General features: G+C 38.1%; 1 protein-coding gene across 3 annotated transcripts in view; it reads left to right on the forward strand.

The window, feature by feature from the left end:
• The window catches only part of edil3a (EGF-like repeats and discoidin I-like domains 3a), a 237,402-nt gene that overhangs the window by 58,305 nt on the left and 154,123 nt on the right, over positions 1-24,974 (forward strand). Inside the window, exon 2 of one of the 3 annotated variants that reach the window (XM_065266725.2) lies at positions 9,191-9,217. The exons of 1 other annotated variant lie outside the window; for it this stretch is intronic. In XM_065266725.2, coding sequence (XP_065122797.2) covers positions 9,191-9,217 — 27 coding nt within the window. Of the gene's footprint in view, positions 1-9,187; positions 9,218-24,974 lie in introns of all 3 variants that reach the window. One more of the 3 variants, XM_065266724.2, reaches the window with a different exon arrangement.

A 24,974-nucleotide genomic window follows, 5' to 3' on the forward strand; every position in this document is an offset into this window, starting at 1 on the left:
ACTTTGCGTATCCATAGCAACATGGATCAGTGTAGAAAGTTTCAATGTGGTGGCATGTTGATAACATCAAATTTAATGGGTTCTTGCATGTCTCGTGACAAAACATGCAAAGGACAACTAGTCACAAGAACTGTGAATCCATAACTGTGAATACATAATCATTTACATTTTAGAAGCAGAGGTGTAAAGAGTAGCTGAAAGCCATACTTGAGTAAAAGTACAAATTCCTTACTGTAAAAATTACTCCACTACAAGTTACAAGTCACCAATTTAAATATGACTTGAGTAAAAGTATTAAAGTAACCCAATTTAAAAGTACTCAAGTATTTTTACTCGTACTGAATGTTGGCTCAAAGATGCACTAGTCCTCAACACAAAGAGACATTGTAGGTCTGGGCAGTGAAAACTAAGAAAGTTTATTTATGAGGTTTTATTTCCTAATATAGATAAGAAATCAAACACCTAAAATTTTTGACCTGGCAGAACAAACACAGATTAAACATAGTCATAGTCTTTTGACTAAAATGTAATTTAGTTTTAGTCATATTTTTGTCATCTGAATTAATTTAGCTTAAGTCTAATTTTATTCAACTAAATGCCATGAGATTTTGGTCTAGAAATCTACATAAAATTTAAATGTGCCATGCTGAAAAATATATAGCCTAACTTTGTGATATAAATATATGGTAACACTTTACAATAAGGTTCATTAGTTAACATTAGTTAGCTACATTAGTTAGCATGAACTAATAATGAACTGCACTTATACAGCATTTATTCATCTTTGTTAATGTTAATTTCAACAATTAGTAATACTTTATTTAAATCTTGTTAACATTAGTTAATGCACTCTGAACTAACATGAACAAACAATTAAAGCTTACATTTTTATTAACTAACATTAACAAAGATGAATAAATAATGTAACAAATGCATTGCTCATGGTTTGTTCAAGTTGGTTAATACATTAACTACTGTTAACTAATGAACCTTATTGTAAATTGTTACCAAATATTCTTATATAGGCCTATCCTAAAAAATATATAATTTTAATATTTTAAAAAAATCCAGTAAACTAAAATTACACCAACAGATATATGATAACGCATATTAAAAACGTGAAGTTGTTCATTGGAAAGATTCATTGTAAACTCATGTAGTACGTAACACCACTCTCTCACATTAAGTGCACTACATTTCTTCCGTCATGCATCCCTCTTTACAGTAAATACATTACAGCATTCTTGATTAAATGTGAGGACAGTGAAATTGTACACTTATTATCAATCTTATAATGTACTTAAGTTACTTGGGCAATCAGTACAGGACCTCGCTGGTTTATTTTGGCTTATATAGTAAGTTATATCAAGTTATGTAACTCAGGTTAGCTGATAAAGTAGCATCAGAGTATACAAACATTTGTGCTTGCCTCTGAGTTGCGGGATGACCCTCCAGCAATCGCGCATCACTTTTGTTTTGATTGTAGCATCACATGTTAAACAAAGGGTCCCTTGACTGAAGCAAATGTGATATGCATCCATATGTTTGCTCTTTATCTCTTCTTTCAGTCCAGACGCGAACTTTTCTCTACAGTTTATGACATACGCAGCACGCAGATGTCCCGCTACGGTGGCTCAACGCAAGCCATTCAGCGTTTGACATCAAAGTACCGCGAGACCAGACTTCTCCATATGCATTTGATTCGCTCTCGCAGTACTTTGATTTCATACAATTGCTCTGCGCAGCACCAAATGAAGTCCCTCAGTTGTGTGTGTGCGTGTAACACCTCGCGACCACAGATTCTATCCATCATCACTCTCTGACACTTTCGTCTCGTTTTTATTTGACGAATAAACAATGTAGCGAGTAACGTTAAGTGTTATTTCAAATGTAGTGGAGTAAAGAGTACAAATACCCAATCAAAAATGTAATTGAGTAGAGAGTAAAAGTTGCCTATATTTTTGATACTCAGTACAAGTACAAAGTAGCCCAAAAAATACTTAAGTACAGTAACGAAGTACAATTACTCGAGTACTTTACACCTCTGTTTAGAAGTAATTTTTTTGTCCTTTGAAATAATAAAAACACATTTCTATCACATTTTTATTAACCATAATATAAACAGCCCTTCACAGCTTCTGAAGAGAGGGTTAAATCCTGAGATATTTGCTTTTTCAAGCTGGACATTTTTCTGCATTAGCATGTAGAGATGATTATGATTACAACTCATAACATCCAAAGTGGCCAACTACCACTTAACAGTATTTACATAATGGCTTAAATTACAAAAAATGTGTTAGACCCAAGGGATCTACAACAGCTTTAATGTTAGAGTGTCAGTGTTGTATTTTTAGAATGAGTGCTGTTTATCAGTCTTTATACCACAGGGCTGTTGAATGCTTTATGATTATTTTTCTATTAAACACACACCTGACCTGTCAAATGTTTTAAAATAACCACCAGAGCAATGTTTTAGCAACTGATACTTGAGATTTGGCCCACATTAAAATGTTTGGGGCTGTGGGCCAAATCTCTGTGGGCTGTAAGCCATTGAATTATTTGAAAATAATGCACACTCACCTTCACTTCGCACCGTACCGCATTACCACCTTGGTAGTGCATTATTTTCCAATCATTCAATGGCCCGTCGTCAATTGTTCGTTGCTTAAATATAAAGTAGATTAATAAAGTAAAGAATGAGCTTTTTCATATCTTACCATAGTTACACAAAATGAATCAGTGTGTCAGAACGATGGGGTGGAACAGATCCAAGACATCAGTTCCAGCACTAATTGAATTAGACTGTGACGTCTGGCAGCTCTGCTTTTCATCCTGTAATCTGTTCAGCGAGCTGCTGTTGAGGACTGTGCTGTTCCATGGGTTGGCATATATCAGTGTTTCTCAAACTTTTTCTGACATTCCCCACTTCGGAGGTAGGGAAGGGTTCCGAGCCCCAGCTGTCCCCAATCGCCCCAACAAAATGGTCAACACGTAACTTCTGATAAACTTAGTGAAGAATAAAAAACAGCAAAGTACTTTAAACGTAGTTTATTTATATAACAAGCAAAAATAAACAACATGACGATTACCTAGGAAACCAAAACATTTGTTATTTTCGATGAGGTTTTTGTTTAAGAGTTCAGTTTAGCAACTAGTCAGACCATTAAACAAACAGAAACCGCAAGTAAAGTTCGGAGCAGACGCTTATCGCGTCATTGCACGTGCGTCCGATGAAACCGTCTATATGGTGTTTGAGCCTAGAATCTGCCCAATTCTTTGCACAGATGCAGAAAATGCAAAAACTGACCGTTGTCTAACTGAAGGACAATGTTATATAGGATAAGAACTCAATACCGACAAGAAATACTATGGTGTTTGGGCTGTCACAATGATTAAATAATCGTTTCATCGCAATTGTTTGACCTCATCGCGATAATTTCGGATCACCGCAATAATTGCACATCTCTCTAAAAAACACAAGGGGGAGCTGCAGTGCCTGTATAAATGGGCAATTATCAGATTACGTTTAAATATGTGTATTAATATTTACTGCCAGGTAAACCTTGCAAAATATTTAATGTAAATAATCACAACAATGTGTGAAAATTATTTCATAAACAATAAAAAAAATATGAGAATTAAATGTCACAGCAATAAAACAGACAATTAATCGTCATAATCGTCAAAACAATAAAACATGCAATTAATAGTCATAATCGTCACAATTTATTAGGCAATTAACCGCCAACCAAAGTTCATAACCGTGACAGGGAATTAAAATTGCACATGCATCAGCGATTTAAAAAAATATTTTTACATTTTGACTTATGTATTGTTGCAGTACCTTATCAAATTACTGAGCCACTGACTGGTAGCTCCATTTTATTTATTCAGCAAATACTTTTTTGTTTCTTGTTAAATGTAAATTTTGAACCCTGTGTGTGCGGTTTTCTTCAGAAAGCAGAAAGGTTAGATCGTAGGCTTTTACCAACAAACAGTCGGAATACTGTGATGTCAATATAGAACACAACCCTGGCAAATATTTTTAGTTTTGTTTATTCTTCCCCCTACACAGAAATACACACATACTTTTGTACTCCCCTTACACAACTCCATAACCTTTTTTTTTTAAGTTTGGTGCTGTGGGCCAAATCTCTAGTGTTAAGCATTAAGTCTCAGAATGCAGACAACACAAGGCTGAAGGCTCAAAGAAAGTTCTGGAAACCAGGCCCAGCTAGAAAAGGGGGGAGGAAGGGGGGTAAAAGTAGAAAGATGTAGCTTGGGAACTAACGCTTTCATGTTTGTGAGCTGTCACTGTGCTCTGGAAGGGAAAGATAGAATACAAGAAACCAGAGAGGGAGAATGAAAACATCAGCAAGATAGAATTCACAACATATGAGGTCAAGTGTTTGGGCGTGTGATGCTGTTTTTCAGTTCATGTGGTCCTTTGGAACATCTTATGCCTTTAAAATAATATGCCTTTTAATAGCTTAATAGCACACTTTGTCTTTTTCTTGCTTGTGTAGACCTGTGTGTTTACTTGCATGGATATTGCTATGTTTTGGCACAGAGGAGCTTGTGTATCGTGTCTGTGCATATGTCTTAGTGGTGTGAAACTTGTGTCTTGGCTCAGATAAGGACTGTTATGGATGTTGCATAGTAGCAGACATTGGCCCTTATCCGAGTCGCTGTGTTGTTGTTGAGCTTGTGTATGCACAGGGCTTAGAGATCACGGGCTACAGCAGTTCCACGTCTTTAATAGTCTCTCTCTATCTCTCTCTGGCTCTCTCTTTAATGTGTACCTATGGATTATAGTGACTTTGACTCTAAACACTGCAACAAGTGAGTTTTGAAAAATAAAAATGATAAGTTCACAGTGAAATGGTTCATTTAAAAAAGCAAAGAAAAGAGCATATGGTAAAATATTGACTTATGTTCCGATTCATGTTTTTAAAAAATGAAAATCTGTTAAAGCCGCCTTTGTGTATGATTTTTGAAAAACACTTTGGAAAAGGGAGTAAGAGGCATGTCTAACCGACATCGTTGCCTGGGTTGCATATGTGTGGGATCTATCAAAAGAAGGTCTAGATTCTATTGGGGTAGGGGCGTATTTGTTTAGGCGATTTCAAATATCAACATTGACTTTCAGAGATCATGCACCCCGCCGTTTTTTTCTTTAGCTAGAACTATTTGATGATTGAATTTTGCATTTTAGACAGTATGCCACTTTTGTTGACAGGAGAATTTACAGAGGACATAAAACGATGCGAGTCAGGAAATGACAGCCTGGACTTGAACATATGTCGCCCACATTTGCTCCATGTCTAGTGTGTTTGAAACCACATGCACTAACCACTGGACCAAATAATCAGATTAGATAGTACTGAGAAGACAAGAAAAAAGAAGGAGGGAGAACAAGATATGACCAGGACCTGCATCCCTATGTGCATGTCTATGAGCACTTTCATTTTTCATGGACACATGAACAATTATGACACTGTGTCATACCTAATGTCCACTTGTACTGAATGACCACTTAAGGGCTTTTCACACAGCCCTTAACCCTGGGTTATCTTCATTCTAAACCCACTTTTAAATCTAGGTATAGGAGCATTTGCCAATTGTAATTTGGTAGCGGGGTATAGTGTATGAAGATATTGTTGAATATTATAACTCAACGCTTAGCAATAGACAGCCCATCAAACATGGAAAATTGATTACCTTATATCACAAGCTGTGTATACGGTCACGAAAACTTAACGCGCTGTGGAAACTGTTCTTTACCATTTGAGGTAAACTAAAAATACTATCAAAGGTGATGAGGAGACTTAAAACCACGAAGAGGATTTATGCGATGGCCTGTTTTGTCACTGATGCGGAAGTGCGAGCCATTTAGATATTTAAAGCAGTAGCACACTGCATTTACTCACTCAGTTTGACACTTCTGTATCTATCCGATCACGACTGTTGATACTGCAAATATTGAAATAAGAACATTATCCCTGGGTTTAGGAATATACATATTAAAACGACAGATTACTGTATGAATAGCCAGGGTTATCACTTAACCCCTGGTAAATTATGAGCAGTGCAAAATTTACTTGGGATTTAGACAAACCTGTGCTAAACTATTCAAGTATAAAAGCCCTTAAAATTTCTTAAATTAACCTCCAGTCGACATTACTACGAAAAAGAAAAACACAATCCACGCGGATAGCTTTACTTCCATATAGTCAGGACCTAAGACGAGCTCCTTTCACAATGACATGAATGACAAGAAAGGAAAGAGAAAAGTAGAAGGAGGGCACTGGGAATCTTCCCGCTGTTATATCTGATCGGGTTGATGGAGTCTGATGATAATGGCTGGAGACAGGTTGGGTTCAGCCTTGACATGCAGGCCCACAGCTTAGCGATTAACAGTCAAACACATGCATGCCAAGTCGGATAATCTCAGAGCTGCCACTGAATGATAAATACAGGTTGGAGCTCTAGCTGAGCGAATGTTTTGACATTGTATGACAATGCCCTAGTTTCTAAAGAGCACAACCTTTAGGCAATTATGAGAACAGTCAATGGCTACATTCACGCAGCAGCAGACTACAGGTGTCATACATGGAGGAATGTTTTAAACTGTTACGAAAGAGAGTAAAACTGCATTATATACCTGATGATCTACTCTATATTAGCATGTAGAGAAAAAGTTGGTCTGTGCTGTATGAACAGAACTGCTATTGGCAATAGTGGTCTGTCACATCTTTAGCAAATGCATTTATGCATAATATAGGCTTGTGTTTATTAGGTTATGAAAAACAGCAGTGTATGGTTAGAGATTGAGACAGAACTCTACTTTAGTGTTTAGGCAAAGGCAAAAAAGGACAAAAAAGTTTTCTAGTTTTCCAAAGAGACCACAAAATATTTTTGACCAAGGAGCCATGAACGGTTGATTTATTGTTCACTAATAAAATCATTGCTTATAAATATTGACTTTGACAGTAACTAAAAATCACAAAAATTCTTGCCGCATGTGCAAAAAGAAGTGCAAAACTTGCATGTTTTTACCAACCACATACCACACATATTTACCAGGTACTGTATTTACATTACATCACTGTCATTCTCAACTGTAAATATATTCAGATGTGCATTGTTGCCAAGCACAGTCTGCATTTTAAAGGGCTGATTCAGGTGCTTAAAATGCAATAGTGTGGCATAGTTTGCTACTTTGTTGTAGTCTGCTGTTTTCTCCACATCCAAGCACTTAGATTCAATGTACAAGAACTGCACAGTGCCAGTTGCATTAAAGCAACACTAAAGAGTTTTTGCTCTTTGCTCCCCCTACAGGTTAGAAGCGGAATTGTCCATTACCACTGTCGTACATAATTTAGGCTTTAGTCAATTTCCTTTAGTCAATCAAGCTCCTCAGCACAGACTACAGGATAGATTTGCTAAACGGGGCAAATTACCAGAAGAGTGCAATTCCAAAAAAGTGCAGAAGGGAGTGGTAATATCTGCGGGTTATTTACTAAAAAGGTGCAAATGAAATACACAGACACAACAGGTGCACAAAATGATTTAAGACATGCTTTTTTCGGTGTTAAATAATGGTGCAAATACCAGTAATATCACACGCGCAAACATTAGTAAATCACGTTGCGTGATAATCTCCTCTCAGTCTGAAAGGGAAACTCCTAAAAAAGGATATGCAATAAGGTCAGTAGAAAAATAACTAGGCCACACCTTTTCAGCGCTAATTACAACTGCGCGTCTTTAGTAAATCCAGACAGTCATTATTTAACGACAAAATGATGGTTTGCGCTGGTAATACAGTGACCTTTGTGCTGGTAATACAGTGCTTTTCCAACTGTGCTACAGGAACACCTACAAGTCCTTGAAGACCCAATATGATGTCTTAATATTTACTATTATTATCAGTAACAGCATTACTCAAGGCCAAGTTATAGAATTGACTATAGATTATTTCCTCTCTCACCTGTTGGTCAATACAGAGGGTAGTTCCCAAACATTGGGTCTCATTCATTAAGCATGCGTATGCACAAATTTGTGCGTGAGATGTGCGTACGGATGTTTTACGAACAAACCGTGATTCAACAAAAAACTTTCATATAAAAATATTTTCTAAATGTACGCAAAAATTCAAGAAAACCTAAAAACACTCGTACGCAATAATCACGTACGCTATAATTAAATACTAGGCTATAATTATAATGTTTATAATAATGTTGATATATAAAATTTACATGATTATATTTTATATTATAATATTTTCTGTATAATATATTATTAAACATGATTTATATTATTATTATATACATTATATTATACATTATTACAGCCTACTTATTTGTTATGCACATAATGACAAATCTTTATGCTTTCCTTCCTCACTTTTTAAACCACTATAAGAAGGCGTTTGCTTAATGCCTAATGTAAACTACATGTAAATGTAATGAGAAGCCAAACGTCAATCCCTTGATCTCCTGTCTGTTTTATTTTAGATATAGATGCACGTCTCTGTTAATTAAATGTCACATTTGTTAACACATTCAATACTTATTTAATGTTACTCCAGTCGGTGGACAGCACTGGCTTCCTCCACCGACGGCAAAACCTCCCAAATATAATTAAAGAAAAGGGGAGAAAGGAATTTTACGATAATAAATATGATCATGGATTTCTTTTCAAGCTCTTTTGCTTCTATGACAAACTGCTCTAAAATCTTCTGTGGACCAGCGCTGCGGAAAGCCTTTATACGAAGCTGGTTTGTATGTTTTATGCAAATGACCAACCTCGTGGAGAACACTCCAAATTCACTAACATAAGAACAAGTATAAGAACAAACTTATGTACGTACGCACGTGTTGTGAATTACCCGGAAAGTTTTTGTGAGAAGTTCAAGTGTGCTTTATAAATACTAAAAACATCCGCAATTATTAGTGAATGAGACCCATTGACTGTGTGAATGTGGCTACTATAATATCTGAGATGCAGCACAACATTTAATGTCTGATATCTTCATTTTCATGTCATCCAAGTGCATAATCTATTACATTGCAATTAACTTTGGTGATATGGGTAAGGTTAAGTGGAAGAAAACTGACAATCTCTTTCTCTCTCTCTGTCCCTCCCTCTTTATCTTTCATCTAATTTCCTTCATATGCCTCTATAGCAGCACATGGTGAGGATCCAACTTCAGCAGGTAGGATATATCTAGATATGGTAATTGTTGTGCTCCACTCATTTGGCACCTGTATCTCTCTTTGTTTCACCTTATCTTCTACTGTTGTCAGTTTTGGCATGTGTGAACTTCCCTGTGTTAAAAGTCTATTTCGCAAGTCTATTTCCAAAACCTGTTCTTTACCTGTTTCCTCACACCTTTTCACATTCTCCCCTAATGTCATCATGTTCTAGCTGTGTTACTGGATCTTTTTCACATGGTGTTGTAGCATCTCAAACACTGCCACAAGAAAAAAAAATCTGTTTATGATATATTGCCTAGTCTGTTTGCTTCTATTCTGATTGCTCGCTTGCCACGGACTATGGCTGCTGTCACTGTTGGTGGTTTTGCTTGACTTATCTTATATAGAAAGTGAGTGGGCAAACAAGCGGTGTGCATGCACACACACATAGGAAAACAAACTCCACATACATAAATGAATCAAACTGAGAACTTGATGAAGTTTCCTGAGCTATGAAAGAAAAGCCTCTAAGCAATTCAGTTTTCTTTTGGCTATGCACAAGCTTGCATACTCTAAAATAAGGAATTTAAAAGTGCTTCTACACCCCTCTTAACCCCTTCTCAAGCTCCCTGGCTTCTCAGTTACACAAACATTAATCCCTCTCAGTGTGCCTGGTCAGCAGTCACTCTAAAGCTCACTGATGTCTCTGAGCAAAGCGGTCAGACATCTCTCACTTTATGCTTGTCGTTTAATCAGGTTAGGTTTTCAATAGGAGCCTGGGTCTATTCATGTTCCAAGGTGATCTGCTTGCATCAGATCAGAACACGGATATCCATTTTATATATATATACGACAGATGCTTTTGCATCTGAGCTCCTCATATGTATTTGTTTTTAAGAGTTTGGTCACCCATGACAATGTAGATTTGTCTTGTTTGCAATTGCATGTTACATTCGCTTATTACTTCTTAGATTTTCTTTTTCTAAGTGTAGCTTGGAGCAAAATCTGGCCATTGAAATTGTGTTAACTTCTTTGTCTCCTCCAACATTTTAATGGTTATCTAAACGGTTTCCCCTAAGGAACCACATTATCTACATTGCCCCTACATATCCCATTCAAACAACTGTTGTTTCATATTAGTCTAGGATTCGATGGCACTTCAGGCTCTGTTTAGAATTTCATATTTGCTCTGCTTTAAACTGTTTAGCCGCTGCTGCTGTATTTCAACAGTACACTACCACCTCTCATCTTTATTCTGTGATATGCTCAATAGCATACATTTACATCTATTGGTTTCCACAAGCAGGTGATGATGATCTTTGATGCACTTAGCATTAGCATACACTGCACTGCAAAAAAAATAAAAACGATCATCACAGATTTGCATAAAAGCCAGTGAATTTGCTATTGTCATGTCAGGTAGTTCACAACACTGGCCATTGTCCTAGAAGTGAATGTGATTTAAAGAGAGCATGTATGTGCATCTTGACATCTGCCTAAGTTTTACACCTATATGTTGTTTGGGATATTATTTGATTTGTTTAATCTCTGAAGATCACATAATCGTGTAGGACTAATATATTTTTACCAGTCCACATGGGTTGGAACATTCACCTAAATTGATTTGTCACCATTGTTTTTAAACTCTAAATCCAACATATTTTACTGTTTATGTGTGTACGTGTGTCTTCACTGAAGTCATTGGTACAATAAAATGATATGACTTAAATAGTACTTAAAATATCTGCTGTTTTCTTTTATCAAGATCTTTGGGCCATTATCTTAAAGCTCACGTAACACAAGCTGTTTCTGCATTTCTGATGTTAATCTGTAGTACCTATATAGTAGTATGACATCCTTTATATCTCAGAAGAGTCTTTAGTTTAATCAGATTTATAAAAGAAAGATTAGCTTTACCGAATCTTTCCGATAACACTACATATTCGTGTCATTTATATAATATGCACGCTCCTATTTCCATCATAAGATAGAATTCTGTCTTACCGCGCGCAACTCGTCATGACCCGGTTGGGAAAATCCAAAGCATCAAACACACACGCAAAACTCCGCTGCTACCCCGGATAATAAACTATATCCATTGTTTTCATAAGGCTGGATTTCTTCTCCTTACATCCAAAAACACACTTCATCTTTCGTGCCATTTTTGAGTTTTGAAATTAAACAAAGCTGAGTGGCGTGATAAGATGTTTGCAAGCTCTAGCGTCTCCCGCTGATTGACGGGTGGGCGGGGATTTCCAGAGTAAAGTGCCCATATAAAGAAGTGATACGTATAGAAAACCCCTGAAACGCCAGTTGGACCTGTAATCGAGAAAAACTTTCAGAAACTGCGAAGTGCATTCGGCACAGAAATACTCTGTAACATGTCCAACTGCTTTTTTGACACTTTGCCTACATTTAGCATGAGGAAACAACTCTATAACTGTGTTAATAAGTCAGAATCCTTGAAATACCATTGAACTCCCCCTTTAATAGCACGTTACATGTTTGATGTTAGTAGTACACAGATTAAAAGTGTAATATTATATAGGTTATCATTTATTAAGATTCATATGCATTTTTCTCTTTTTCAGCAGCCTTTTCAAAAGCTTTGTATTTTTGTTTTGCCAAGGTTGAGACCAAGATAAGTAAATAGGTAACAGATTTCTGTTTTGTGGTTTGGACCCAAACTGATTGCCACCACACGTCTGTTTTAACCCAATGAACTCTGACATAAGGCCAAATATTACAGATCATCTCAGCTCATCTTTGACTTTTAAAATGATAACCTGTACGCATTTTTTAATAAAAGTTTTGCCATTTTAGGGCATCTCATTTTTGTGATATATTTACAATGATTTTGGAGTGTTTAGACAGAACTGTTTTAATAGTGCTTTTAAAAGTGCACTAGCAAAGCAGTAGTCTATTCGTTTTGGTAAGTTTAATCATAATAAATAATCATATTTTTTAATATATTTTTTTGGATCAGTTCAAAAAATATTCAACAATATTGTCATGTTGATTAATCATCATCACTCACCTTATGTATACTCTGTTTGTTCATCTTCTGTTGTTGGTCATTGTTTCTGTTGATGTTTCTGTTAAAGTGTCTGCATCTAGTCGCAATGTGTGATCCAGTTTATGTGTAATCATAAAAAGTATCATTATAGTTATTTCCTTCGTCTTCATCTTGCCCTCTATTAACACCACACCCTGACAGAATGACCAACCAAACCTGGATTACCAGCACCCATTCTCTAGCTCTCAAGCTCTTCATCATTTTCTAGGATGGTCGGCCTCTGGAGGACTATGTGCGGGAATTCACGGACAAAGCCCATCAGGTGAGCTGGAGGGATTCCACTCGTATTAACTGCTTTCATTTGGGACTGGATCATGATCTTCAGATGATGGTTTCACCAGATCAATGTGAAATCTCCTTTATAGATTTCTTAAATTATGTTCTCCAATTAAACGGCTCTAATTTCGAGATTGATATTGTTTCTGAGGAAAAATTTAATGTTAATGATCCTGTCCCAAACTGAAACCGCCCTCCAGTTCACCATAACCATCACCCAGTGTCTTCCAACTCGTCTTACCTTCACAAGTGCCCAGTTCGATCTTCTGAACTCTTCAAACCACTTCACTAGATGGCTGTCACCATGCCTGTATTTGTTCCCCGCAAGCCGAAAACTCGCTCTTCTGTTCCGCCCGAGCCGAAGACTCGCTCTTCTGTTTCCCGCGAGCCAAAGACTCGCTCTTCTGTTCCCCGCGAGCCGGAGACCCCCTTCTCTGTTCCTCGTGAGCCAGAGACACGCTTCTCTGTTCCCGGCGAGCCGGAGACCCACTTCTCTGTTCCCCGCGAGCCGGAGACCCGCTTCTCTGTTCCCCGCGAGCCGGAGACCCGCTTCTCTGTTCCCTGCGAGCCGGAGACCCCCTTCTCTGTTCCCAGCGAGCCGGAGACCCGCTACTCTATTTAGTCTGGTGGATACCCAGTTGATGTCTGTGGTGGCGGCCGGAATCCTGAGTCCTGTTGTGTACGGTTTCCGTGGTCCCTGTTGCTTCTGAGGTGTGTCCTTGCTTCCCATGTTTGCCATGGCCCTGTGGTGTGCGTGGTCTGCTTTCTGCTCTTCTGTTTCCTGTGTGGACTCCCATGCCCATGAACCTGAATCGCCTGGCTTACCTGAATTGCCTGTTCACCTGGTTCATTTGAGTCGCTTGTTTCATCTGGTTCACTTGAGTCACCTGTTTCATCTGGTTCACCTGAGTCGCCTGTTCATCTGGTTATCCTGAGTCGCCTGTTTCATCTGGTTCACCTGAGGCGCCTGTTTCATCTGGTTCACCCGAGTCGCCTGTTTTATCTGGTTCACCTGAGTCGCCTGTTCCATCTGGTTCACCTGAGGTGGCTGTTTCATCTGGTTCTCCTGAACTCCCTAAACTCTCTGCCCGGCCCAAGATGGCCGATCCCAAGCTCCCTGAACTCTCTGCCCAGCCCAAGATGGCAGTTCCAGAGCTCCCTGAACTCTCTGCCCGGCCCAGAATGCCCGTTCACAAATACCATGGCCAACCGAACTGCCAGCGCCTCCGTGGCCACCGGAACTGCCTGTGCCCCCATGGCCACTAGTGCGGGCAGCACCGTGTTGATCCCCAGTGCATATGGACCATCCTGGAGGTTTCCCTATCCTGTCCCAGCCTCCAGGATACCCACCCCCCTCCCTGGTAGTACGTTGTTCCTTTTCTAGGAGCGAGGACACGCCTCCCAGGAGGGGGGGTACTGTCACGGCCCATTCTGGTTACCCTCCTGTTCCCCTCAGTTTTCACTCTCTGAACTTCATTTCCCATCATCCCTCACTCTCCTCACCTGGTCCTCATTTGTAATCATCACACCTGCCAGCCAGCAATCCTCATCACTCACCTTAAATATATATATACTCTGTTTGTTCATCTTCTGTTGTTGGTCATTTGTTTCTGTTTCTGCATCTAGTCACAATGTGTGTTCCAGTTTATGTGTAATCATTAAAAGTATCATTATAGTTAATTCCTTCGTCTTCATCTTGCCTACCTCCAACACCACACCCTGACAAATATCGTTTGTTATTACACACAAGTTTTATAGAGTGTACTAAAAAGTCAAAGGAATTTATGTTAAGCATTTTCTCATATGTAAAGGTTATTTTTGTAAATATATGTATGCTATACACAATGGCTCTTCCTTTGACTGAATGTTTTCCCTAAAGGAACCAAAAATGTTTTTGTCTGTGGCATTGCTGTGAAGATTTTTCAAAAGTGTATATGTATTGCTGTTGTTTTTATATTTATGCACATAATTAATTATATGGAAGCCTCACGTTTCTTTAGTTAAGAACAGAAAGTGTAAAGTGTGTCTGTTATCTTCCTGTTTGTTTCTTTTCACATCAAGCAAAGTTGTCACTGGGGTGCTACTTTTTTAAACAAGTACACAATGTGCATATTGGTACCCTTAAAGGTACATGTCTGTTCCAAAATAGTCCATATTAAGACGTTTTTAAAAGGTACCGTCCAGTGAGAACCTTTGTACCTTTTTTCTGAGAATGTACTTGCCTGTACTTTTATACTTGAGTGAAATGCAGAGCTAAGTTTGGCCAAATGAGAGGTGACACCCAGTGTAACAATAACACTATAGAAGTTAAATCACAAACTGAATATCACCTCCTATTAGTTCTGCCTCATTGGATCAGAACAATTTTCTTTTAGTACTTAATAGCATTACTGTGCTTTTCTTTTCCATTTTTGTTCAGTAATGGATTGATGTGTATATTTAATATTCAGCAGGAGAACATTTATCATAGAGCACTGGGCCCTTATTAGTGTAGTTGCTATGGAGGAGTGTGTTGCATGAATAATACACTTTCTTCTTTCTCAAGGGTAGTTTGAGTGATGGAGTGGCTAACTGCAGTGAACATTAGTATGCCATTATATAACTAAAGGTGGGACCGAGTTCACTGGCCAATATTATGACCCCTCCATCAGGCGCTGACATGCTAAAAGCCCTCTGTTTTAAATGCCTTGCCTTTGGTCTGTGAACCTTTTTGTAGTTTGAGAAACATTATTTCATTCGCTGTGTTGTGCATTTAAACTTTAAAATGGAAAGGAATGGGTTCCACTCTTAATGTATACAAGTCCTGCTATAGCTTTTAATAAGTGGCTTCTAATAATTTTAATGCATCGCATAAAATGTGGCCTTTTAAAAAGCTCAGCCAGTACAGTTCAGGCTAAAGAAATGTTTCATAAGCAGGTTAACAGCATCTCATTGATCTTTTGCTCTATAGCAGAAAATGACATAGATCCTTGGTTGACACCTGTTTCTTGAAACAACAGTTCTGCCCTCTTGTGAATTCTTTTATTGTACACTCATTTATACTTTATCTTCTGCCTAATATTTTATGAACATATCCGTTGGCTGTGGCCGAATCCCAAAGAAGCTGACTTCATGAGGCAATGACTTTGACGGCATGAAGGAGGCTCTGGGAATTCAGACAGCCTTCAAAGGCAGCGTAAAGTACATTTAAAAACTGCATTACTAATTTCTTGCTAGAAGTGGAATCAAAAAGGTGTAAAAAATTACTTTATTTACACTAAATTTGTGAGTCAGACGCTTTTTTGACCCCTATTTTATTTTTTCAAACTCGACCAGGCTCGACCAATCACATTCCCCCTGCACACACACGCATAGAATTGTGGGACAAGACAATAAAGGTATCTCAGGAGTCAGGAAGTAAAGCAAACATTGGATTCAGACGTGCCTTGATGCCTTTGTGCTTTGGAATTGTAGAGATTTTGAACGTTGTTCAAACATTGTTTGTTTGACTTCGCTTGACTGAGAGTTAATACAGAAATAGCATTCATGTACATTTTTATGATTTAAAATGAGAAAATTCACCTAAATATAAGTAGAATACATCCCTGGATTTGATCATTGAATGCTTTTATCACAAAACCATATCAATTGTAGGCACGCACTATACAAATAAATCTGAATTGAATTGGCTTCTGTTAATCGAAACTTTCCTTTTACTTCATGTGATTTGTTTAGAAGTGAATCTGTGCTTCTGTGAACAGAGATTCTTGACTTTTATTTCATTGATGAGCACTGTTAGACCGCTACACTACATGAATGTGTATTTTGAAAGAGGCTGATATAACAGCAGTAGTATTGTGACTGTCATTATTTTTTTTTTATATATGCATAAAAGCAAACCGGCCCACGTTGCCCAGCAGCCCATTAGAAAAACTCCACCTCCTCCAGTTTCCACCACTGCTGCAGTCCCTGGCCACCCTCTTGCACTGCAACTGGAGAATAGTCTCTCTTTGTGCAGTGCTTTTGTGCAAATGCGTACATATTTCATAACGCTGTTAACGCTGTTAGTTTTCTAATTATAATACCTAGACAGCCTGATACATTTGACATTATAGTCAAATCTAATTGGGATGGTATGGGGGATCTATAGAGGGGATGCTTTTTGTCATTTTTCTTAACAAGGGGGATACCATCCCCCCACATCCCCACTCAAATCGAACCCTCTATATGTGTATGTTAAAGAGGACATATCATAAAAATCTGACTTTTTCCATGTACTGTATAAGTGCTATATTTGGGCCCCCAGTGCTTCTATCAACATAGAAAATGGGGAAAAGAACAACACAGTAACTCAGTTTTGGTAAACTATTATCTGCAAGCATGTGAAAAAAAGGTCATGGAAATTTGGCTCCCCTTGTGATGTCAGAAGGGGATAATACGGCTCTTGAAGCACATTAGTAAGATTTAGATTTATCAGTTTTGTATTCATTAAATTAGGAAACGCTATAAAGTATAAAACTGACATTTTATCAAGGATGTTTTAATGCATGGAAATGGTCTTTGGTTCTCCCAAAGCCTGAACAGAAGTGTCTTTGTCTGAAAAACAAACTATAGCAGACTTTGTACCAAATTGTTGTAGCAAAGATTTGACAGCATTTCAGTGAATTGCAGCATAGAAATGCTTTTTGCCCTTATCAGTATGAGTCATTCATAAATGTTATGATTACACCCCAGATCTAATTATATTTCAGCGAACGACTACAAAATGGACCCAAATCAGTTATCCGACCTTTGGACTGTCCAATGAAACCTATTGCAAGACTCTTATCAGCCCTGCATTTTTAGATGAGTGTGAGTTGACAGGAGAGAATCGCGGGCCGTTGGCTCCGGCCAGAATGCTATCATGGTGACATTTCCATGGCATTTCCTGGCTCCCTCTTACCCCCCCCCCCCTCTATATATCTAAAAGACTTTCCAAGGTGAGCTTGAACTTTCTTTGGCTGCCCTAAGAGATTAACCACCTTGGTGGAAACCTGGACCACCAGTGATTTATTTCCCTTGCCTTGGTTTATGCTTTTCAACTCGTAGCATGTGTTCAGTTTAGTCAGCATGTCTTATCTATCTTGTCATATAGGGACTGTGTGAATGGTAGGAAGAAGAGAGAGAGGACAGAAAGAGATACATAAATGACGGGAGTGGTTTGCTTTACCAGTCGGAGTTCTGTTTTGTAACTGGAAGATGTAAATTTGCTGGGCATTAGGTAGTGAACATGTAGGAGGCTGATACTGCATTCCCTGTGAAGGATGAAGACAGAATTAGGCCAGATATGAGCTGTGTAAGCTCTTACACTGCAAATGCTGGAAGCTGAACATCTCTTTTAATATGCCTGCCCAGGCATTAAAGGCAAAGGTGTAATTTTTTGTGTGGTACAATGATTCTCGAATAAAAACACAATGCTCTAAATTACAGCATACTGACATTGCTTACAAAAGAGTAATTTCTCGCTGAGGACAGGTAAAAAATCCCATTTAAACTATAAATGAAGTAGTGTGTTCATAAAAAAAGATAAAGATTACAAATTAGATCCAAAACCAAATCATATTTTAGCAATATCATCCAAATTAATTGCTATTACAAAATGATTTCTATTACTTCCCTATTATTTCTTTTGATATTCTCATACTGCATATGAGAAATGGTCTCCTTACTTGATTTTAGGTGGAAATTGAGACCTCTATTAAGTCTTCACATTGTAAAGTAAATATAGTGGAAAGAGAGGCATTCTGCAGTACACAGCCACATGAAACATACAGGTCATGTGCACAAGACCTTAGTATTGCTCTGGGCTGCAGCTGCGGTTGGTTGGGCTTTACGGGAAGCCTGATTTGAGCTCAAGCTGCCCTTTTACTCACCTCCCTGCCTCCCAAAGGCTCTGCACAATCTGCTCATGATAACTCAGACATGGAGTGGCTGTCTGAGCCCCTTTCACCCTCCATCACCTTCATCCTGACCATTCTAGTGAGGATCATTTGAAGGGACACTAATTAAAGCACCTGCTTCTGCTGCATGCCAAGATACAATTATGTTGTGGGCTGTTTGTTATATGGTCCTGCATTGACGCTTTGGCTTGTAATTATCTTGGATGGATTGCTTCATTCAGTGACAGCATTGTTTATGTGGACTTTGCAGAAGTCAGTTACATAGGTGATCTAATCAATAGCTGAATGGCTCATTCTAGGAAACCCCACATGGGTTCAGTCGTCGGGCTTTAATTATTATTAGCCAACCAAGTGATCACCATAACTCCATATTAATGCATTGTGATTTCCATACATTTCATTATTCCACGCGATCTGCATACATGAATACATTATTAAAGGTTATACTTTGGAGTTGCTTATCTGTTTCATGCCGTTTAGGATGTTGATTTGTGTAAGTGAGCAACAAAAGTGACTTCACCTCTGGGATTTAAGGCAGGACTGTCTATCAGAGAATGATAAATTGTGGAGGAAAAGGGAACACTTTGCTGCATTTAACCAGCGCTAAGGTTTTACTATACTGCACCGGAACAGGGCCCCTCTGATAGATTGGTTTCCATTGTGACTTGTCGGAAAATCGGGATGCGTGTGCCAGCCAACATCAATTACTTTCCTGCCACAAGCACGAGCCTCCCAACAACGGCTGACATTCGTGTTGATCCCCCTGCCACAAAAGGGAATGACGAGGAGATATAAAGCTTTATTTTATTGGACCAGAATGGCTGGCTATTGTCTCTCAGGAACATGGTGCAAGTGTGGTGGTGTGCCCCCATACGTTATGTACCCTTTTTCTGTTTAATCTATGACTTCCTCTATCTCATCCTGTTTTTAATTTTTCTGTCTCTCTAGAGGTAGAAAGGGGCTGTCACAAAGCTTTGTGCGGTTATAGATTGTCATGTCAGAATGCACGCATAGCTGTCACTCTCTCCTTTAGGATGCAAAGTGCTTGTAATGGAGTTCTGGCAGGGTTATTATACACAGGATTTCTTTTTAATTAGTAGCCAATGTCATAATAGCTCACTTGATGCAATGCTAAAATTCAAAGAAATTGATAATCTTACCCAGCAAGCAAAATCTGTCACTTCACAGTCTAGATCAGGGGTTCTCAAAGTTTACATTCAAAGGTCCAAATCTGAATTCCCATAATTTTCATAGGTCCGGAAAAACTTTATGTATATCATTTGTTTATATAACAAATCAAAACAAATAGTTTGGGAAAAACATAAGTGTATTTTGCATTTAAAGTTAAAAAAATAAATAAATAAACACAAGAAATATGCCAAAAGTAACCAGGTGCAAAATACAGAGCAACCTAATTAGAGAAATGGCACAGTTTGTTCTCCATCATATGCATAAACCATGGCAAAAAAAGTGTGGTTGGTAGGCAGAGACACTGACCAAAATTAGGGGTGCGCCTATAAATTGGCTGATGATTCTTGCTATGCTTCTTAATGAATTACGGTGAAATGACGCTACATCCAAAAGCCAGGGGGCGCTCTCGGGCAGAAACTTAATATGTGCTGCAGACGAAGAACCAGACACACGGAGCTCCAGGAAATGTCTTAAGGATATTTTTTATTGCTGTTCTTCAAACCTTTTTTAGGTATTTTCATGATAATAAAGCATATGTATAAGATTATGTTTGACGAGTGTTGCTTTTTTAAATGCATGTTTTAAACGACTCAAACCAACAGTGATTGGTAAGGATTGATCAAAAGCCGTAGTACATGAAGTAGCTGTGCATAATAACTGGGTGTGATGGCTACAGCGTCACACAGGAAATTTTTAAATAACTTGTTTTATTTTCGGACCAGGAATACTCTTAAATCTAAAAATAACTAAACGAATGGTTTACAAGTTTAATATGGATTTGTAAAATAGCAAATGCACACATTTAATCAATTACATAGAAATTAATGCACTTGTAATATGAGGTGGACGCGGGTCCGGATCAAGTTGCCGTCGGGTCCGGATCCGGACCGGAGTCCGGACTTTGAGAACCCCTGGTCTAGATTAACATGGATCCAATATAGTCCGGGTGTGAGTAACCCACTTGTACAATAGACAAGATAAACTTACATTTAATTAAATCAAAGATACTGGTTATAACAAGATTGAGCACTCCTTTTTTTAATAGGGGACAATGCAACACAAACTATTGCCGCTCTGTTGTCCACTAATGCTTGGCAGTATGACCAAATATTTATATCAAGATATTTTTCACAATTATGCCCGTTTCATGATATATAACAGTATTTTTTCATGAATGACCAGCAGGGATGCTCCGATCGATTGGCCACAGAACTATCGGCCGATAGTTGCATTAAATGACTCGATCGGTACTTGCAAAATTTGCCGATCTTATGAACCAATCTGTCTGTTAACTTTTGTCATCATAGGGCTTCTGAATGCGGTTGCAATTACACTGTAAAAAAAATCCGTAGAAATTACAATGTTATTGCAGCTGGGTTGCCGGTAATTTACCGTAGATTTAAATTTATGTTATTTACTGGCAAGAGTTTGTTCAAAGTTAAATAAATTTTAAATATTAACAAGTCTTTATCTTTACAGAATAAAACTATACAATAACAGTCTCATGCAAAGCATTCTGGGAACCAGAAATCATCATCAACCTTTTTCTGTTTTTGCTTCAGATTTTGTTTCCCAGAACGTTTTGCTTGATGCTGTTTTTTTAGTTTTACTCTGTAAAGACAAAGACTTGTAAATGTTAAATGTTCATTCAACTTTGAACAAAATTTTGCCAGTAAATAACATAAATTTAAATCTACGGTAAATTACCGGCAACCCAGCTGCAATTGCTACGGATTTTTTTTACAGTGTAGAGACTAATTTTACGTAGTGCGAGCATTTTTAAAACCCTTGCTCATGTGCGACTTGCAGATTTGGATTTCTCTCTTTGCCTTTATAGAGAAATGTGTATTTTTTATGAGGATGCGCTTCGGTCCTGACAGCGCGACACGTCTTCACATCTCCATCAAACAGTGTAAACAACAATTGCATCCTCATACCGAAAGTGTATTATTTGCATGCGTTTTAAAGTTTTGACAGTTTAAACTTTCATTTTCCTCACAGCTGCTCCTGTCCGCATACACCTGATGCACCCGCACACAGCAGCCTCTCAGCACATGTGTACCTCTCTCTCTCACGTCTTAAAGCTACAGTAACCTAATTTAGCTCTCAATAAAATCACTCTCTGCTCTTGACTAAACAACTGTTGTACTTCATATATTTAATGGACACAGTAAAGACTGTGAAGTGTTTAATTTTCATAACTTTTAACAGACATAAGCCTGTTTAACGGCATATTAAATTTCTCTTTGCAGAATAAATATTTGTTTTGCTTATTTATTTGATTCTCTATTAAAACAATAATATACATAATTACTGGAAGTAATATAACAAAGGCAAAATCTGTGATATTACTGTATCCTAAAAAATTTATCACAGTCATTAAAGAGCTGCATTTCAGCTTGAAGAATTGATATCAGCATTGGTTTCTGCTGATCACAACAAAAAGGAAGTTATGAAGATAAGTGGCATGGCTATATAAATTTTTCCTTTACACATTTCTTGTCTCCTGTCCAGTTTTCCTGACCTGGGCACCTGATGTCTAACTGTTCGTTCACGCCAGACACGGAAGAGGCAGCAAAAATGTTGGACCCTTAAACATTTTACTCGCTTCGAAATTCTAGTCAATTGAGACATGCACCCGTAAATTCGCATCATGGGAGGGGCTTCTGCGACTGCCAAGCGTGTGGCTCCAGTCGCGCTGCGAAATGGGTGACATGGATTTTGTTGAGACGATAGCTTTGCTTTATTTTATGTGTTATGGAAAGCTGAAAATGGTGTAGAGATGTTCGGCGCCATGTTTGGGATCCAAGCGAGTCTTCAAAAGCTCACCCAGCTTAGTGAGTTTCACCCACTCATGCACGAGCTGCACCTGGATAGCAGCCGAATGCAGCCCTACAGTTAGTTGATCGTGTCGGTGGGAGGATTTCCTTTGAGGACTGCAGAGCGTCTGTCTATCGGCCGCTGGTCAGTAAATCATTAAATATTCTGTGTGATTACAATTAATTAATGACTGAGACATTACGTAAATGCGGTGGTTTTCCGGAAAGGGATTAGCTTAAACCAAGACTAGGCCCCACTTTGACTGTTGTAGAATAAAGTTAATTGTCATTTCATTAAAGTGCTGTATTGATAAGTGTGTTCAGAAGACAATGGGGCGCTTTTCCCTTCCGATAATTAACAAGTTTTTTTTTGTGGTAAAAGTGTAGTAACTATGTTTTTTTTATTGATTACTATTAGCAAACCAATGGTTTTACTACAGTAACCATGGTTTACATATGTATATTTAAAACTATTGTTATTCAAATCCATGGTTATGTTTTACTACAGTAATCATGTTTTTTTTAACCGTAGTAAAGCCATGGTTAATTTTGGTAAGGACATGGATTACACTATTCCTAGACTAAAATAAATGTAAGAGCTTTCCTGAAAGCCACTTGCACTGCCATATCTTAAAATACATCAGACTCCTTTGTTTTCTCTCAAAAAGTAATGTTTTTAGTAAGGCATGCTTGTTAAAACTATTTATATTTTTTTAGTTTCCTAATTAAAAATTAATTGGGAAGGTATCTGCTATATTAAAATATTGAATAGTAGTCTGTTTTTGAAATGTAGCAAGCAAATCAGAGCAAATGCTAAATATAGGTAAAGTATTCGGGGATTTAATTAAGCTTGTTGTTTAACTGTAAAAAATCAAGAGAAATGAAGATATCACAAACACCAGTATTATAATTTGATATTTGCTAATATGGAATTGCAATCTGCATTTATAACAATGTTTATTTTATTTATTTTTTCTCTTTTTCAGATATCTTGCCGCTGGAGACCATCGCCAGCAGCTTCCATGTTGGTGTCTCAACCAAGTTTGAATTGTGATTTACTATGTTTTGCACACCAGTAACACACCAAAACCTTTGGTCAATGTATAGACCATGTACTTATACAAAATAAATGAATTTATACTGTACAAAGAACCTTTACAACTATTTACATACAAGAATAACTAGGATCTTGCTTGGAAGAGGCAGAGCCAAAGTGAAGGAGAGGAGAAAGCAGAGAAAGTCTGGTTCATTACCTGCAAAGATTGCTGTCTCTTTTTTAAAAGTATGCTTCAAATTAAGCACAACTGTGCTGCTTTCATAAATTAATCTGTGCACTTTAAATGTAACAAAGTCTTTTGTCTGAGGTGGCAACCTCTTCAGGGAAGGGACCAGACTCAAGAGGAAGAGCTCATCCACCGAGCGTGGAGGCGGCGCTGGAGATACAGGATGGGCCCGGAGTGCTTTTACTGTAGGAGGCGGCGCTTCACCTCCGATGGTTGCTCCCTAGGTCTTCTCTGAGCTCTTCATCTTGGTGGTGCTGTATTAAATGATAACACATTTTTGCATAAATAAACTCATTTACAAACCATCAGCGTTATGTGAGGCTATGAGTGCTTACTGTAAAAATAATATGCATTGTCATTATTACCTGTGGGTACAGCTGCAGATGTTGAAGGGCCGGGGAAGCAGAAGCAGCAGCAGGTTCTGGCAAAGGGGACCCAGGCTCACTGCCATCAAAAGAACCAGTTGGCTCTGTCATGACTCTATCAAATATTAAAACAGCATTAGACACATGGCACATTACACCAGTCAGAAAGAAATTAATTTTCATAACTAATTTTGACTTTTCATCCCAAAATTAGTTTTTTTTTTTACTTTGACCTCCGCCAAAACAATACAAAACGGTTAAATGTAGATAAAAGAAACAAGTAATAGATTCATGAGGCCAAACTGATAGTTTGATCAACCCCCCCAATAATCAAACACAGATACATCAGAGCCAGCGATGTCCGAATACAGGCTGTGGTCAGCGGGGGAGGCGAACGCTGACGCCCGCTGATGCGTCTGGATTTTACGTCTGGATCCCACGTCCGAATCTTTCTAAGCAAATGTTCAAATATGCCCTATGTTTACTAATCAACTGCAGATTTGAATATTATAAATATATATTCTCACCTGAACTTATCTTAAAACCCCCCTTTGTGTCAAAGAAACGGTAATATTGAGAACAGCCTCCGTCTATTGAGTTATTAGGACATTGAGTAGCTCCAATTGAGTAAACTTACCAGATTGCCTGACCTCCTCACTCACTTTCTTCCAAAAAAGATCCTTTTAATTCCTGTTTTTGCTTAACTAAGAAGATGTCTCACGATGATTGTCATCCACTGTTGTTTTGTATTTCTGCCTCAACTCGCTTCCTGTAATCGCGTCACTACTAGAGAAAGCTCCTGGTTGGATAATGCGGCACGGATATCCGTCAAAATTCATATTTTCAACT

This window comes from Paramisgurnus dabryanus, chromosome 5 (assembly GCF_030506205.2).
Source record: "Paramisgurnus dabryanus chromosome 5, PD_genome_1.1, whole genome shotgun sequence".
In the NCBI taxonomy this organism is placed as follows: domain Eukaryota; kingdom Metazoa; phylum Chordata; class Actinopteri; order Cypriniformes; family Cobitidae; genus Paramisgurnus; species Paramisgurnus dabryanus.